Source organism: Aquila chrysaetos, chromosome 15 (assembly GCF_900496995.4).
Source record: "Aquila chrysaetos chrysaetos chromosome 15, bAquChr1.4, whole genome shotgun sequence".
Taxonomy (NCBI): Eukaryota; Metazoa; Chordata; class Aves; order Accipitriformes; family Accipitridae; genus Aquila; species Aquila chrysaetos.
The window spans coordinates 1,977,377-1,996,631 of NC_044018.1; the positions used below are offsets into that span (position 1 = coordinate 1,977,377).

At 41.7% G+C, this 19,255-nt stretch overlaps 1 protein-coding gene across 1 annotated transcript in view; it reads right to left on the reverse strand.

The window, feature by feature from the left end:
* Window positions 1–19,255, reverse strand: part of ELP3 (elongator acetyltransferase complex subunit 3) — a 91,647-nt gene that overhangs the window by 16,785 nt on the left and 55,607 nt on the right. The window contains exons 11-14 of the mRNA XM_030037421.2: window positions 17,043–17,133; window positions 13,759–13,824; window positions 8,336–8,563; window positions 5,747–5,828 (exon numbers count right to left, since the gene is read on the reverse strand). Of these exons, the coding sequence (XP_029893281.1) occupies window positions 5,747–5,828; window positions 8,336–8,563; window positions 13,759–13,824; window positions 17,043–17,133 (467 nt within the window). The remainder of the gene's footprint in view (window positions 1–5,746; window positions 5,829–8,335; window positions 8,564–13,758; window positions 13,825–17,042; window positions 17,134–19,255) is intronic.

Sequence of the window (19,255 nt, forward strand, 5' to 3'; positions counted from 1 at the left end):
CACCACGAGGCAGCTGCTGTACAGCCTAGCTTGCTTTGTGCATCATTCCCCGGTTCATTGCCTGTGATGACTCCTGGGTGCCTGATGCAGGGGACCTCAGATTTTCCTTTGTTTGAAAGTAACCTTCCATGGTTTTAGGTACTGTCGTTATAAGCAACGGCAATACTGTTAAATCCTGCCGCATCTTTTTTCCTTTTCTGTCCGTAAATTGAACACCCCTAAGAGCTAAAAGACTTATGATGAGAAGACAGGTTCAGCTATTTACTCCAAGAACAGCCAGAAGAACAAAATGCTTTGGGAAGAGTCTGCTGGGAAACTCTGAATTTTTATTTTTTTTCCCCCAGGAGTGCAAACTAATGTGCTCTGAAGAAGCGCAGGAACTGATGGCATTCATTTGTGCAGTCTTGGTTTGATTGTGCTTTTAAAGGAAAATCTGCTCACTGTCTCATGAATACCTCTGCTCCTGACGCAGGGAGAGGTCCTCACCCTGCTCTGGGTAGGGCGATCGCAGCTGATGAGGTGCAGAATGCTGCCCAGATTGCAGGGTGAGACTGGTAAACCAGGGAGGAGCGCTAGTCTTTCTATAACAGCCATTAGAGATGAACAAAGCACACTGGAGATAAACCTGCCTTAAGCCAGAAGTAATTCTCGGCTAAAGCAGCAGTTAAAAAGCTAAAGCAGCAGTTAAAAAGCTGGACTGCAAGCGTGCTTCCAATTTGGGTTATAAACACAACAAAGAGTTCCTTGAGTTGTGGGTTTCGTCTACACTCATAGCTTTGACTAAGAACAAGCTTTAAGCCCTTAACCCCTGGTGCAGCCTTGAAAAGGAGGATTACCACTTGCAGGCAGTTTAAGAACAGTGCCAGTCAGAGAGGAAGATTCCCATGAAAGAAAACGATATTTATTTTTAAATCCCTGAAAACTGCTATTGCTCACAGTTCTGATTCAATGCTATTTATACTGCTGTGTATTACAAGTCACTAGGATGGAAATCACCTTCATTTCATCATTAATCTGGTCTCTAAATACTTTCTACCCAATCTAATTTCAGAATTTGTGGGTTTTTTAGTTGTTTGGGTTTTATAAACAGGGATAGTTTGGGCTGAGATTGGGAAAAGGGTTGTTGAGGAAGGAAGAAGCACAAAGTAGGTCTCCCCACACATTCAACTCCTGCTCACTTCATTTTGTGTAGGGTTTGTTTTACCAGTTCTTCCTCTGCCCACTCTAAGGAAAGCTCCCACAGCTGGAGGCCACACAAAAGCCTTAACAAAGTAAGACAGGTTCCCACTTTCCAAAACATGCTCAGCTGGGACGGATGCAAGACAGGTGGAAGTCTCTGGTCTGTATTATGCAGAAGTCAGGCCACATTATAAATCTTTGTTTGTAAGATACATTACGGTGTATATATAAAAAAAGCTTCCTACCAGAACACCCTTGCAGAATGCTGGCTTTTCCAGAAGTGTCCTTGCTTAAGGACAGCAATATTCCTGTTCACGCCTGCACCGAAATCCCAGTTAATACAGTATCAAGCCTGTTTTAAAAGCTGTTACATTATTAAACCTTCAAAATTGAAGTTCATCAAGAACTAGAGGATTGTACACAGTAGCTATTCCACAGCACCAATCCCCTAGTACGGGTTTATCCTTGGCTTCTTCCAAATCCCCCTAATTAATTTTTTTTCAAAGGCCATCAATCTGAAGCAGACAAACATCAGAGAGTCAATTCATTAACATTCCCATATTTCCACTTATCTTGGGCCACTTCTTCTCTTATTAATAGCTAGTAAGATTGGCATTTCTAAAAATAACCAACCAGCACTGGAAGCAGAACTCCAGGGAGCCCTCCCAAACCCCATCAATCCTCCCAGCAATACTTCAGAGTCTCGTCCTAAGGTCTCCTGAGTACACCCTGGCAGTTGGCAATCTCCGAGGCAGCCCATGAATCAACATCCAATATGAACTACGAGACGCTGATTACTCAAGTAATTTATTACTTCTAGGGTGACCAAAAGGCTGTTTACACGAGGAAATTAGGATACTTTAGAGTACCGTCAACTGTGCCCTGAAACTTTACCTCTGATTTATATGCCAGCTCAGTTTCTCTCGCCTTAATGTTCTTCATCACAGGTGAATTTAGCACTGGTATGATGCATCGGATTTACTTTTAGAAAGTTCTGAACCTCCGTTTTCTCCCTAACTGCAAAAGGCAAAGGCAAGTGTAGCACAGTTTCCTTAAACACATGAGACAGTGTGCTCAAGCAGCACCAACAGACTGGGAGATGAGTCACCGACTATAATGAACGATTTTATCTCTCGTGGAGACTATAGAAAACAGGTGGTATTAGTTTAATTTCCATTCACAGCCCTGCGACTGTGGATTCCTGGCTGCAGCAGTATGCTTAGGAGAAAGATGTTGGGATCAGTCACCCCAATCTGATTATTATGGTCTTACTGATCTTAATCAGGAGGCAATCATGAATTACTCACTTGTTTCCCATTTACATGTTTGTATCAAATGATTTTACAGTACTGCCTGATAGAGAATATAAAAATGCGAACACTTCACACTGAAATATGCCACTGACTCACTGCTGAGGGGAAAGGAGTTTTAGCCCTCCTTGAAGCAAGAAACGAGCAAGTACAAGACACAACGCCGGACCTAACGAAGGGGACATCTGCATTTGCAGGCAAGTGAAATAATGTTTAATTAAGAGTATTGACTAGGTTATACGTGGGAAGGAAGCAAGCAGAGGCAGAGCGGAAAAGATTATGCCTGAAGTCCTCCAGGGAGTCTGGACAAAAGGAAAATTGGCTCTGGCAGCTAACATGCTCTGCCATGGAAGAAAGAGGTTTCTAATGAGAAAGGCTCTAATGGACACAGCCTGAGATGTCAGGAAATGTTGAATACTACCTTGATCAGGATGGGCAGCAAATCAGCTGGACAGGAGAGAGGCGTTTCTAACATAACCTCACTAAAAGCAGATTAGTCATATGGTGGTTTTCTTCTTTCTTTCCTGTTTTTCATAACCTCTTGTAACTGTATTGCCCGTTTTGGATGTCGTACATACATATTTTCATCTGAATTTACCTTAATCTGGCTTGAGTTAAATGCATTTCCAAGGCAACTTCAAGCCATGCTTCAATCAGCCAGACTCCTGGACCCCTCCAGAATTATCTAGCTCCCCAAATTCATTCCCTAAAGGGTCAGAGGGCTCCCCACCAGCTGCATGAGCTAGGGATGGGTGTCTGGTCTCACATCTAGAGAGACAGGAATATCTTCAGTGATCAATAGTGCAAAGCAAGGCTCTGGCATACAGCAAGATACCGGGGGGACACCCAGTCGCTTGGGGTCCCTAGGAAATGGGCTGTCCTAAAACAATCAGTACGAGATGCCCCTACTCAAAGCCAGGGTAGGGAACAGTCACAGATGATCATAGAATCATTGAATGGTTTGGGTTGGAAAAGACTTTTCAGGATCATCTAGTCCAACCCCCCTGCCACAATGGCTGCTGCTAATTTCTAACCAGAGCTGAACTTGAACTGATCTTAGAGATGAGCCCTAACCTTTAGCCAATAATGAAAACCCTTCCTGCTGTCCTATCTTAAAAATACATGTATTTCTTTTTGAAGAAATCAAAGACAGAGTTTGCTACTTAGACATAACTTTCCTAAAACGTGTTACGAGTACAGAAATTCAACTGTCCACTCTGTTACTTTGCTAGCAGGAGCCCTGAGAAGGTTTCAGCCTCAATGGACTAGCACTGCCCCACGCAGTTCTCCGGCAGAGTGCATGCATCAGCATGGACCAGGGACCATTCCCTGAAGATGCAGTTTGCATGTTCTGGCACTATTTAGTTGACTAGCACTGATGTAGCCCTTAAGTGCAAGACTGGAAAATACTGTTGAACAAAAGGACATCGTTAAGCAAAACACTACAACAAAGCATTCACAAAAACACGCAGTACTAATGAGAGAGTCTCCTGTGAGAGACATCTTCAAAGCAGATCTCCCTTACACACTTCCCTCTAGACAGTAGTCAAAATTTTGCAGTATGTTGGAGATGTAACCTTGCAATAGGTTCCCAGATTAAAAATGTTTTGAAACCAAAATTAGCAAAACCAAGTTCATCCTCCGATGGAGAAAGAACTTCTAGCTGCATTTTTATTTCAGATAAAACCTACAGGAGAACTGAAATTCAAGTGGTAACATCTCCAAGGAAACAGCTGGAAAACTTGCGGTCTTTGCAGATGCTGTAGTATTCTTTATTCAAAGATAAACTGTACTATATTGTACTTTGCACTCCAGGGGAAAAAAATTTAAAAGCACAGACAAGGTCTTAGTAGGATGCCACAAACTGTGCATGCAGCAAAACAAGACTTCTTGCACTGGATCTCAATGCAAAGAATATATTCTTTACATCAGTTTGCTAAAATACAGCTAAAATGAGTAACATGAATGCTTTCACAAATCATTTTTTAGTAATTGCTGTACGTTTTCTGTTCTCGTCAAAAGAAATGTTCTTTAGCACAGAGGAATCACGACTTCCTCTCTCCAGGCATCCCAAGCCAAGACGCTACAAGCAAAACTGAAAGAAACCATTTTCACTTTCGCCTCTCTCCTTTACTGAGGAGCAACGCGGTATGGACGTTTCTTAGTCGTACGAAATTCCCAGTTCACACTGACACCCACGCAGCAGCAACAGGGAAACAGGACTGGCGTATGTCTTAAGCAAACAAGAAATAGGGAATCCAGAGAATATAGAATTATCTTTAAGTATCTGGCTACTGCCTGCATGCTCTTCTCACTCATACTCTGGCCCTTGTCACAAGTACTTGTTGAGACAGCCCACTTCAGCTTTTGAACATCCAGGGACATTACACAGCTGGAAACACACAGAGAAACTCTTCACTTCAGCACTCAGCAGCTTGGATCAAAGTTGTGGATTTCTGCTTTTGGGGTTTTTTTTGGTGGGGCAGCAGATGATGATTATTTTTTTTTAAAAGGTCTGTATTACAGCTATTCTGTTTAATTCCCCCAGCACACATTAATCTCATGCCAACAGGAGTTTCCTCTTCCCGTGCAATTCGCCAGCTTCCCCAGTTACATAACCTATATGCCTATAAAACCTTTCTATAGCTACCATAACTGCTAATGTAAGATAAATTAAGACACAAAGGTAGTCCCGACCTTGACTTCACACACACGCAATGAACTGACGCCACTCTTCTTAGTCACAATGCCTTGAAAATGAAATAGGAGAAAGGGCTGCAGCTCTTTCTTATATAGCTCCCTTCTTCATGATAATACTTAATGTATCCTAAAAGCACATCTGTCCACCCTAATGACAGTACTTGCAGAAAGACTCTAAAATGGAGGCTGGCAATTTTCTATCCTCATAAGCTCTGGAAAGCAGCCTTCGACAATAACAACCTGCGACGGGGCCAAATCAGCGAGGTCGCAAATAGCAGTGTTTGAAGGAGGAAGACACCCCTGGTGACACAGTCTGTCTCCTTCGGCACTAGGAGAAGGGTGGTTCCCCTCAGCGCGTCCTCTGGTATGCTGCTTACAATAATAGTATTGTCTGGACAAAGCTACGATGGAATTTGACTCCATTATGAAGAAGCAGCTGCTGATGCTCATTTTCTACCTAATACAAAGAAAGTTCAAAGCAGTGGCGTTGGCTGCAGTGGGTTAATTTTCAGATTAAGATATATACACACACCAAAAAAAGGATAAAGCAAAGGTACCTGAAATTACAGCAATTTTCCATGACCCATGCTCCTCCTTGGCTATTCTTTCTGCCTCCTCCATTAGTAACATACCAAATCCCTATAATGGGAGAAATAACAGGAAGAAGAGATAAGTTCTGTAAAAATAGAAAACATAAGCAAGGTCAGAACGTAAGCATTAGTACAGTTCCAAAAGACTCATATTTTTGGCACAAGAATGATCCTGTGATCACGACTATTGCTGAATATTGCAGGAGAGGGCTTGAGAAGAGGTGTACCAACACTAAGCTTTAGAGTGGAGCTTTCTCAGGGATTTTTTTCTGATCATGAAATTATTCATAGACAGTTCTAGTGTCTGACTGCTTCTTAGTGGCAGAAACAGAATGAAGTTAAATCCACTGGTGGTAAGTCAGCTTGGTAGGCATTCCATAATTCCTGTCGCTGAACAAGTCTATCCTGCTGAGATAACCAATCCTAAATAACAATCACCCACCTTAACAGCTACCTTACTAGACCTGGGTTTGTGTTAGTGAATTAAACAAAGCCAGAGCACAAATGCCAGATGCAGTTGCGTATGCTGTCAAATTGCGGAAGGATCCCAGTGCCATTCTGACTGGGGACATCAGCTGAAACAGATGTGGCCAGACACTACAGACCCAGAGACAAGCCCGGCTGCTGTTCACTTTTCTGATGTACGTGTTGCCTTAGCGCCTTGTAATCTTTATTTCCACAACCCCTCCAGGAGTCAGGAGCTGTTACCGTGCTCGTTTCAGGATGAAGAATTGAGGCACGCAGCAACCACGGGGCTTGTCGGGGCTACCCACAAAGGCTCCATCAAACCGCTGCATGACCCTTGCACACCTAGGCTAGGCTCAAGCTCTGTACCGCTCTCCCAGGCTCAGCTCGTGACACAGGACATGCCAAATCAAAAAGAATTGCAGAAGAACGTGTTAATATTCTGGACCAGATCCATGCCTCTATTTACATTCGGAAATCTTGCACAGCAGGAGCGCTACTGGAATCACAATAATGCTTCAAAATAAGCAAATAGCCTTTCTACTCTAACAACTTCGTTGTCCTATATATCTGGGTATAATTGATTGGATTAATTCACTCCAAACATTAGGATGCAGGAATTATACTCAGCTCTTTGTTCATCTGTTTTCCTGACAAGATGTACCAAATGGGGATGTGGTGACACTGAAGCACATGTGATTTAATTCTAAAAAACATTTAACTTACAGGCATTTTTAAATAACACACAGAAATCTTCATTCTAAAACGTCCTTCTAATCAGAAATTGCCCCTGCAACTGTAAAGAACACTTTCTGATTAACCTCTTGAACACTGACTATTCCAAATGAACATGAGTGCGTCATATGCCACGAAATTTCAATTTGCAGCCTATTTTAATGTTTGTAGTTGGCTACTTCCAATTGATTTTTCTCTCTCTCTTTTTTAAAAATATTTTTTCAAATACTTAGGATGACCACTTTTTTCTTCCTAAATTTTTAAGTGTTAACTATTTTATAGTGGAAATATCCACTCCCCCTGCCAGCCACTGCCTTATGGTCACACATCATCAGTATCTAGCAAAACTGCATCTTAATGCATATACTCGGGGAAAGATTAATAAATACAAGGAAGTTAATTTAAAACATCAGCCTTGAGCACTTCTGGCAAAGAGGACAAACTGATTGCTTTTTTAAAAGCTCAGTCCAAAGGTTCAAAACCTACCAGAGCAAAATTTAATTCACATTTTTGCTCACTGCAAGCCACAGCATGTTACATGCAGCAGAAGGATAATGTGCCATTTTCATATGAGTCACTGCAAGGAATTAGAAACACGGCTTTCCACTCCATTCTTCACATGCTTTAAGATATATATGAAATGGTCTCACAAGTGTGTCTGAAGCAAAAAACTGTCTGACCCAACTAAGAGAGTTTAGTCAGGAGTCTCACCAAATCACTTAAACTGATAAACATCTCGGAACCAAAGTTGGATTTCTTCTGTTTTGGTAGGAAGAATGCATTCAATAAATGTTCCTTTGAAAGAAAACTGGGTAGTACCAAATAAAATCTCACCTTCCCACATGTATTTCAGATTTCAGAAGTGAAATTAGTCTATTGAACAAGATCAATTTTAGAAGGAAATAAAAAGACACAATGGATGTACCCCCTTTGTTTTGTTTTTACTCCGTTTGCAGTCAAGTCTGATGTATCATACAGGGTATCAAAGGAAAGATATTCAGAACCAAAGGTGCTTAGTCCTCCAAAGTCAAACTAGCACCAGCATACGTGAGCTCGTATTGTATGGGCATGAAGAAACACTGATAGCATTCAGCCATGCTTTTTTTTTTTTTTTAAATCTCAGAGCAGTTGCAATTGTCTAAACATGATCACACTAACAAAAACTCAGAAGCAGCATGATTTCAGCAGGTGAAATGCAAGAAGAGGCTCAAATTCAATTCTGTTTCTATTGCAGCGGATTGTAATTCAAAGCAAGTGAATGAATCTCAGATATTAAAAAAAATTCTTCTCCAGTTGTGTTGGGGAGAAGGGTGCAAGAAAGAGGCACAGATGAAAAATAAATATGGCTTGGAGTACCTGGTGTTGAAATTTTGAAGGATCCCGACTGCTCACGGGGACAACGCTCCCATACACGTGCAATTCCCGGACAATGGAAACCCCTCCTTTCAGCTCAGGTCTGAATGACTCTTCTGAACACTTCCGCAGTCGTAGGAGGCCAACAAGAATATCCTGCTCTGGATCTTCATAGGACAGGAAGGTCTCCCAGCCACCATTAGCCACATAATCTCTTCTAACTAATTCAATCTGGTCAAAGAGTACAAATACAAAGAGGAAAAGAGAAAAGGACAACTTCTTTAAAAATATTTAAGCAACATGTTGAACAGACCAAAACCAATTTCATGGATCCATAAACTATTACAATTCAGAGGAAGCATGCAGTGCTTTCTTAAAGGCCAATTTAATTCTAGATGGATTTTAGCAGTACTGGATAAGAACTGCTGTTACTGCAGTCATATTAGAGATAAAACATGTGACTACTTTAATAGAAACGTATTTGCCAATGGGACAGAACTAGTCTTCTATTCCTATTTGCAAGCTTTCAAGAAGGGCTGGTAACCCCCATGGTTTCCTGTCTGTAAGTCAGAAACCTAAAACCTGTATTTCTTGAGTTACTCAAGTTTCATAATCACTGCAAAATCAATGGGGGCAGCAACTCTTGCCTCTAACCAAGGGACTTGCTCTAATTGAAATTCAGGTCCAGTTACAAACTTGCTAATATAGAATGAGTAGTTTTGCATCTGCCTTCACTAAACCTGTGTTTAGGTCCATGTCTCTACTGCTTTGCAAAAGAAATGGCTTGAGATGTCTACAGAACACGAGTCTTCTAAGCAGTAGTCAACTACTTTACCAATTAGCTCCTTCCAGCACCGCACAGGATCTACCTACATGAGCAAACTGTGTAGTGCAACAGGAGTGGGTCTGAAAGAGTTGGTGTTGAGTGAGTATTGCATTACATGTGCTTTACAGAATCAGCAGGAAGTGTTTTCTTACTCATTCAGATAGTACTGAAGACACCAAAACCATCCAGACGTGTACCCTGAGAACTGACCAGTGACAACATATTACTTGCCCTCAAATCCAATTTTTGATAGCAATCTAGACAAAGGCAGCTCTGAAGATCACAAGTGGAAGGGAAAAGTGAAGTGAGAGTAGGCTGCTCTGGAGAATACAATAAAGACCATGCCTGCATAGAAGAAATAACTTCTGCAGAGCACCAAAAAGCTATAAAGAGTAACTGGTGGATAAGAGAGTAGAAAGAAGAAAAAACTGCTTTTTCAGAGAGTCCTGACCTACCATCATCAAGGAGCAGCCCCAGGGCCCAAGATGAGACTCCCTTACAGCCGCATGAGACCTGATCAAATATCACATAATGGTAGCTGTGTTTATAGGTAGCAGAGTTACCACTGAGTTAATTTGATGTAACCTGTAGCCGGTGATGATAATGTCACATCTCCGGTGACATAGTGAGTCACTCTATTTGCATTTTGAATTGCTATGAAATAGCTGCCCATCCTTGCTGTAGGGACTCCCTTGCCCACCTGTAACAACCAGCTGCTAAGCAGACCAAAATTATTTCCCAAATTGCCTGGCTCAACAGAGGAGTGGCAGGAATAGTTTGCGATATTGAGAGCCTGGTGACAACACGGGATATGCTGGGGGGGTTTCAGTACAGACTAGTCCCGGTTCTCTTCCAAAGAGCTAGGCACCCATTAGCAGCTGGCACACATTAGGTGCGCTCCTGGAAGGCACTTTCTAAATTAAATCTGAACAGAATCTGGTTTCTGTGCTTCCTGGTGCTGTCAAAGTGGGGAACAATCAGAGGATTTGCTTCAAAAGCAGCCCCCTGATCGGAATGAAAACTGTCACATAGGTACACCTGCCATCATTTTGACAGCCTCCTTTCACTTTAGGACTTCAAACATGAATGGCAAGTGTCAGTGGATGCCCTGTGCACCAGCACTGCACTGGCGTTTCTAACATTTACATCCCGACAGTACAGTATAGGACTGATCCCTATGTATACCTTGCCATGCTCTCCCCAGTACTACTATAAAGACTAAAGCAAAAGACCTCAGTGTTTTTTCTGCAAATCCTCTAATACCCAGAAATCCATGAATTAAAGATTTGTTTACAGAAAAGCCATAAGGGATTCTGTCGCCTGCCTGCCTTACTCTGTGATGAAGTCTGGGTGAACACAGCTCACAATTAAATCCCTTACTGACTACAGAAGCAAGGCTCATTTCAACACTGACGTACAGCTCACGGGGTAAGCGCCCAAGCAGATGTCTGCCAATGTGCCAAGTTCTCCAAGAGCACAACTCCACTCCAGCTTGTGTGTCAGGCTGACACACACTGATCCAGATCTACCACTAGGTACACAACGCCCCTAGTAAAATGGAAATGTACAGGAAAATAGCAGAGCATAAGTTTTTTAAAATACCCAGATTTTGCAGTTAGTTTCATATGTGGAAAAGCAGTTAGGTTGAAGCTTACTGCTAATGTTTGAAAAAAAAAAAAAAAAGGCAGAAAATATTATTAAACACTGCTATACTAAGAATTCAAAATGGCAAGATTGGAGAACTCCTGGTTTCTCCTGAAGACAAAACAAAACAGGTAGAAAACATGGCTCCATTGCCTGTCCTCTAGCAGGGACTAGATGCTGTGTTATGCCCACATTAAGTCCAAAAGCCACTTGCAGACAGAGATAATGCAAGACTACAGGAACCTTCACCAGGAGGCTTTATATTGTGTGCATTTTTATAGCATCATAAGCACATATCAGGTAAGCTGATCTGCTCAGAAAAGTCCCTACTGATCTGAGTTTTTTGTTCTCCCCACTTCCCTGGGCACAGAGGGCCCTAGGATACGTAAATCCCTTCAAAGAGTTTTCAGGGACTCACGAGACCTACAAAGCCTTTTCCTTCTGGGATACTGGTATAAATGTGGCAAAAGCCATCCTGAATCACCTCCCGGTTGGTTGGTACATAGCTATGTACAGCAGCATGCTGCAGTCCCCAGTGTCAGTCCCTTGTCCGTAAACCATCCCGTGCGCTGGGTAAGAATAACCCTCATCAGGGTGTATCACCATTTCAGTACGCAATCCTAGTAAACGTCCAACACAGTCTGTTTTAAACTTCCTTCGACAAACAAAGGGAAAACCCAATTGCAGATTACACACTTAAGCTAGAACAGCTACTCCCAGCTTAAAAGTCTGCCTTATTCCTATTAGGGCTCTATATCAAGATCATTATCTTGATGCAACCCTCCCCGCTTCGCAGGAACAACAGCAGCTTCTACATCTTGCACTTTCTGCTTTAACGCTAATGTAGGTTCGTAACCTGAACAGAGCTATTATTGCCCCTTGCCTTTCAAAAACTGTCCATCCAACATCTCTTTACAGCAACAATTCACTAGAGCATTTTTAAGGCTATTACGTAGCACTATGCAGCCTTAACCATTCTGAGAGCAAGCAAATACCTTCCGCTGCTATGGAGAAACGCCACTAATTGAAAAGGCAGCTTAGAGACAGCTCTGTAAATAACCAGCTACAGGCAAGTAATCTACTTCAAATTGATTTAAAAAAAACCCAAAACTTTTAAAAGCAGACACACTATTGCCATTATAAAAATACATACAGCCTACTGATCCTTAACAGAAAGAAGTTGCATAAAGTATAACTAATTATAGCAAGCGATTAATTTGGTTTAGATCTGACACGATAGACTCTCTTATCAAGAGGATGCATTGTTTACTTATGAAGCTAAGAAAAACATCATACCTTGTCATTAGTCTAAAGCACATGAAAAATTATACCATCTTCAGAACATTCCTCTTGCTTGCTGTCATGATAAATTTTACTACGACTACATAATGACATCCTCCTGCCACTCAGACAGATGAGTTTAACAAAGGGAATTTTCAACAGAACGTTGCTTTGAAAACCCTGTGATAAGCTATTTGCTAACTACTCAAGAAATTTACAATTTAAATTAGATTAGCACTGCTGACAACAGACGTCTTTGGAAAATATTTCGTGAGATGACCGCAGATTAGATAACAGGAGCAGAGCACAAAGGCTGCACAGCCTATGTACAAACGAGTCTGTACAGCCTCAATTCTTGCAGAAATCTGGTAAGAACAAGGTAATTTATTTGGGGTCGTTACACATTTATACACATTATATCCAGTTATACTGGATTTCTGTTATGCAAGATGGGAAGTATTGCACTCCATCTGAATTCACATAATGGCAGGAGAAAAAACAGAATATGGCTCCTAGTAATCTCTGATTTGCAAAAGCAAGAACATCTTTCAGATGCTAAACTCAGAGAATATTCATTCTACTTAACTTCTGGCACCAAACTCAGAGCATCTCTGAAGCCTAAATAATCAGTGGAGCTTCCAAAGCACAAGACCTCTGTCACAAATCTCTCTCTGTGCTGACACATAGAAAGCCCAACCCCAGGTTTAATGGCTCACTTTTAGGAAGTGGGTACGTGCCCATTGCACAGAAGAGAAGAGAGGTATCCAAGTGTCATTCTGATTCAGCTTTCTACCTGGGGGTGGCAGTATCTTCTGCCTGGCACAAAGAATTCTTGTTTGAAAGTAAAGGCAATATATGATGGACAAACTCCAGAATCATTTCAGTCCCTCCTTAATGTCAGCAAAGGAACAGGAGGGGAATACTTCCAGGGTATGATTTATTAGTCACAGCAGACATGTATAATAAGATGGATTAGACCCTTTGCGATCTTAGAAAGCTCATCTCCTTGGGTGCCATGGACCTCCTGACCACTTTCTGGAAGGATTGATCCCTCCTTGTGACTACAGTGAACTGGAGAATGTTTCCTAAATTGGATGCTTGAAGTTCGGCAGTGAACATTTTCCTTTCTATAAAATAAGCATAGCAATCTTTTTGTGGACTGTTTTAGGAAGGAAAAACACAACATATGTGTCATATGCTAAATGGATCTACTGATATATATATACACACATACATGTGCAGAAGTCCATTTATACATATACTGTTTGCCTATATAAACATGTACATTCACAAAAAAAGGCTGTAAACTCATCTTGCTAAACATTCATTCCTGTTCAGCACGCACACATGGTGTTATTGGTATTTTCTAAATCCAAATTTGTAATGAGGAGGGAGAAAAGGGAAGGCAGTTATTTTGTTATAGCAGTGCAAATACCAAAATAACTGCTCACTGTAGTCAGTTTATTGAACATGGCGGTCCATAAATTTCAACATGTGACTGTGCTCAAACAGAAGACATCCAAAGCTGCTGTGAAAATAAATGGAAAATTGGATCCAGCTACAAAGGTAAACTGCAGGATTGGACGTGCTACAAATGGGTCCCAATGCCTCCACACAAAACACATGTAACAAATTGTGTCTGAAACAAACTCCTAGAAAAAAAGACAAATCTCACCTGATATGGTCTCACTTTATGGTGAATTTCTTGAATTCCAACCTCTCTTGTCCTTACATCACGACACTATAAAGAAAGGGAGGAAAAAAAATTACATGGGAGAAAAACATTAAGCTCTGAAACATACAGATTTCCAGCCACCTGTTGGGTTCAAAACTAAATTGAAATTGCATGAAGTTGCACGGGCGAATTTCAAATGGGTAGACTTCAAAACAAAAATGCTCACCGATCCATCCTTAACACACCTCAGAAAGAGGTCTTAGTGCTAAATGGAAAGACATGCTGACAAAAATCAATTCACTAAGCAACCATTATGGTTCATGAGGAAACGTACCCTTTGATTCACGAACAGTAGGGTCTGGAGGCAAAGTCAACATACATAAAAAAATAAGAGGGGAAAAAAAGACTTCAGCATAATCCATTTTTACCCTGCATTGGGAAGGTCTAACATTGGCAAAATCTACGCCAAAGCACCAGAGTCCTTAAGTAGCCAGTTTTTGAATCTCAGCAACTTTTTCGTTGCTTTTAAGTGAGAACTCTTGCAGAAGCCCTATCCAAATATCAGAAAGTAAAGCTAACGCTGATCTGGCATCCACAGAGCATCACTGAGGCTTGGGACCAATGATGGAGAAAAAGACAGCCGAAAGAAATCCTCCCTCCCTTAGAAGTTAGACAGAGGAGGAGATGAGGCTCCAAGCTCAGTGCTTGAGGCATCGGTGGGAGAATATATGCATTCACATCTTAGTGGGTTTACTGGAAAGTCCAATATTAAGCTTAACCCAACATTTGTCAGCAAAGTGCAGCCATAAGAGTTTTACCCAAAGCAGCTGAGTTGCAAATGCTTGTTTCATTCCACTAGCTCTACTGTACTTGGAGGGAAGGTAGACAACCTCCACCAACAGGCTAAAATTGCTCTAACAGCAACACCACCTACCTGCCCATGCATTTCCAAAAGCCAGTCTTTTAGACATGTGCAAAAATCCAATTCATACAGAAACTCCAGAGTACCCAGAAGCTCTATCTCATGCCCTGTCCTTCTCTGAATGCTTTTAAATTCCATTATCAATATAAAGCAACAATCTCCCAAATAGCAGAAAAAAGTGGGGGTTTGTGGTTTTTTAGAGTAGGCTATGGTAAAACCAGGATTCACTGTCGTACCAGGATTCTAGAGTAGACAAACTCTTCTCTGCTTTACAACTTCCTAGCTACACAAACAGCACAGAAAAAGGCAGAGAAATATCCACTCTTCATTAAGAACCCCAGAACTGAGGAAGGACAATGTATTCTGGGATGCTGCTTTAAAATTCTGTGTCCCAACTGTGTATCTCTACTTGCACTCAGTGGCTGGCAATCATGAAGGCCAGCATCTGGTCCCTTCAACAAGGCTCCTCAAGAATAATTTCTTTCCAACAACCACAGACACAAATTGCAGTGTTGGCATGACTGATCCCCATCCCTCAAACACACTCCTCACCAAACCATTCCCCAAAGATGGATGCCAGAACTGCCAGAGCTGGTTGATCCTTACTATCGAGCCTGCAAATAGATAAGATTCTTACAAGTCCCTTCCTTGCCTTGGCCTTTTCCTCTCCTTTTCCAAGCTAAGAGACAAGAGGACAAAGCATATTTATAGTTTTCTCCTATGACACAAGAAAAAACACAACAGTACCTTACATCTCAAGCTATATTGCAGCAAACTGTTTGGTTCCTCATTCCACCAGCTGCAGTGTTTCTGCCTCACTAAATTAAAATCTATAATCATCTGCATAGCAGAGATATTTACAGATTTGGTTCTTCTAAAAGCGATGAGTGCCAGCCTGACAAGCCCTTTAATGGTTCAGCTCAGCCCCGACTGCCCCGACTGGATCAGCTATCCCTGCTTCTCCAGCTGGTCTTGATCAGGTTCAGATCAAATGATGTAGTTTTAGTATCAAATCCAGGGAAGAGTTCACTAGTAGCCCTAAAGAGCTCAATTGAAAAGGCTTAGCAGCACCACAGAGGTTGTCTACCCTGCCTGGTTTTGAAGTGAAAAGTCAGCAGGAGAGATGGAAGCTTCTGTGGCTGGCAAAGCTGTCTGCCAAATCCTGGCTTGCTACTGGAGAGAGACTGGGAGGAACGATTTAAGGAGAAAGTCCAGGGCATCAGCTTAGGAGACATTAAGTGGTATGGAAAGCCCAGCTAGAAGGAAGACAGTCTGGAGTTTCTTTTCTGATCTTTTGCACTGCAACTGCAAGATCCAAGTGAGATGGCAAAGGCAGTAAGGAGCCAGATGTAGCCTAGAGAACTATCCATGTTAAATACCAAAAATATAGGTCAGCAGCACGAGTTGATGTGGGACTACAGGCAGCAGCCAAAGACTTTACTATTGCTGGACACAGTAATTCCTTAAAACCTCTTTAAGAAAAGGTGAGCTAGAAAAATGGAATGCTAAATCACAATACAGACGCATGGAACAGTTGTGGTGAGTATCTGTTCCTGCCTAAACACCAGGACACCAAAGCAATTAAAGCCCTTTGGAATAGTCTCAAGGAGCATGGGGTTTGTGTGATGTTTTGTTTAGGAAGTCGGACAGCCCAAGAAAGGAAGAACTTGGGCATAACTCTGCTGGAGGATCTGCAAACTGTGTCTCAGTGGGAGGTTTAAACAGTGAGCGGTGTCAGAGCAGACCACGAGGGACACTGTGAATGCCGACTGCTGCAGCGACCTTCCGAGAAAAATTAAGACTGGGTATACGTACCTCCTTCTGACTTCAAATACAAATGCAATTCCTCCCTCCCCCTCCTTCTCTCCACCCCCGCTCATATTTTTATTTGACCTTAGAAATATCAAGAATATCAAGTCTCATTTGTTTGTGCTGAAATCTCTCTTGCAAGATTTCTCTGGCCTCAGACTAAGAGCTTTTCTTCCAATTGTTCAGTCAAGTAAGTGCATGCGTGGGAAAAAGAAAGGAAGGAGAATTTCTAATAGCATAAATTAAAAAGAAACCTTCCTGCCTTCTCTCTGATTTAAGGGTTTCATTCTGCTAAAAAATGGAATATCACAAACTAGCTACCTTTGGGAACAGCATGAAAGTGCTAAAATCAACCAAACAAAAACAGCTTTTCAGAAGAATCATCAAGGTGCTTTTTAGTCATTAACATTTTTTGGAAAGACTTTTGCAGATTGTTTTAGTTCAGCAGTAAACCTGGCTCCTCTCGTGTCTTCTAGTCATTACTTTCCTCTCTGCTACTTTGTGTAAAGCCATCAAGCAGCTCTCCCTCCATACCAACTGACAAATATTTTACCTGTGTCCCAAGATCTTTCATCCTGGCCAAGGCAAGCTCTCTCAGGTTCCCGTGCTCCACTCCAGAGCTGACTAGTGGCATTGGGATATCTCTGCATATAAGAGGAAAAACAAAAACCTCAAACAACTGCATTAGCAGACAATACACCATAAAGCGCCATTACGGTCATCTAAGCCAAGACCCCAAATAGCAGACCACAACCTATTTCAATTACCTTTGTTTCAAGTCTTTGGTTGAACAAGAAATAACACAACTAAAAGCAGGAGAAAAATGAAGGGAAAAAAGCTACAGATTTTATTTTAGTAAAAAGACTGAAGACAAAAGTAGGCTTTTACAATCCTAAGAAATAGGTTATAATTTTGCTCTTAGTTCTTCACTTGGAAGTCTGGAAAAAAAAGGATCATCCAGCCGAGCCCGTGCCTTGCCTAGGACTCCAGGTCAGATGTTCTTCATGGTTACCTGTTGCTGGAGAAAAGCAATTGGGAACCAGATAGTGTCTTTCTGCAGTCTCCAAGTTGAATGCCCGTCAGGGAAAATGGATCAAAATTACAACATTTTTATATTGGGACGCTAGCTGCTTAAAAGTGAAAAAATTCTGTTTAGCAAATGATTTGCAGCAAAGCCCAGCCAGAAAGTCTAGGGTCTTCCTGCGGGAATGTAAATCATGAATCTGCAAATGGCAGAACTCCTTCCTTCAGTTCTCCAAGGAACGTATTACAATGAAATTTGAAAGCAAGACCAGGTTTGGCCTCTCCGCTGCCTTCCAGGGCAGTTTGTCCCACTAGAGATTATGAAAGCAGGATACCATCCCTTAGGGAAAGGAGGATTTACGCACCCAGATCAAGCTGAAAAAAAACCCATGCAGATTATTGGCACATCCCACTCCACGCTCACCTTCTATCTAATACTACTATACGGTGATCTCAAATGCTTCCCCCCTCCCCCTGCTCAAACACCACCCTGGCACCTCTGATAATACACCACCCAAGTGCACAACCCTGTAATCCAAACCCCCTCAGATCTTCTACAGGGAAATAAGGACTATACAAGCATGAAAGATACTCAGTAAATTGTACAGCAGGTTGGTCTCAAAACAGGGCTCAAACATTCCTTGGTGAGTATTCCTCCTTTTCCTTTATCTGTGCAAGCATTCAACAGAGTAAAGAACAGAATATCACAAAAAAACATACAGAGAATAGGATGGTTCAGGGAATTGGTAATGTAATTAGCTTAATCCATGTTGGTTCAGTAGTGATTGAAAGTCATCACCATCTAGCAGCTGTCTGATGACCTCTGTAAAATGTATTAATTGATCTATTCAGTTCCTTGAGGACTTGCATTCACACCATGGCCCCCATTAACAATTACTATTTTTGGCAGTAGCTGTATAAAAGATAAAGGTCTTCAGCGGTCCTAAAGACCTGATCCTCGTGCTGCTTCAGCCTTGTAGAAGTCTGAGACACTGGCAAGGGGGGCTAGAAAAGGAGTTTTCCTTTACTGTTAGGAATGAAAACAAGGGCTTAAGAACTCCAGGATTCTCCTCCCATTTCAGCATCGCACTCCAATTTTGGTACGACTTTCCCCAGCATAATGGAGGCCCTGTGTTTTACTTTCCTCCCCTGTTTTCCCTGCTCTTTTTTCTATGAAGCCAAAGCGTCTATGAAAAATTCCTCACCTCTTACACCCACATGCCAAAAAGTTGAGGCAAAAATACAATTAGCCAACCAGTTCATTTATTCAGCGGATTTCTTTGAGCAAATAAGACACAGCAGAGCCAACACAACACACTTTAAAGAGCCTCAATTAGAGGAAATAAGCACTTCACATTGTGACTGAAGGACACACTAGAGGAGAATGGCATTTTCATCAGGGTATGTTAGATCTACAGTGATAATCTAACTAAATGTCTTTCTTCTAATTATGGAACAACTCCAAGAAGTCAGGCTGTATGTATTTTCCCTACAGGGACGTAGATATAACATCCTGACATGTTCCAGTACCAGGTCTTTAGCTAAATCCAGAGTCAGCTATGAAATAGTAAATGAAGTCCTGCAAGTAAAAGGTAGATTACAACATACAGTAACTTGAGCCTCTCTCATCTGCCTACCAGGGAGAAACCTAAATTAAAATATGAATGTGAAAAATAAGCTTTTTAAGAAAGAGAAAGCGAGAAATAGGTTTTCTATTCCCACTTCAGATTACGGCAGGGTATT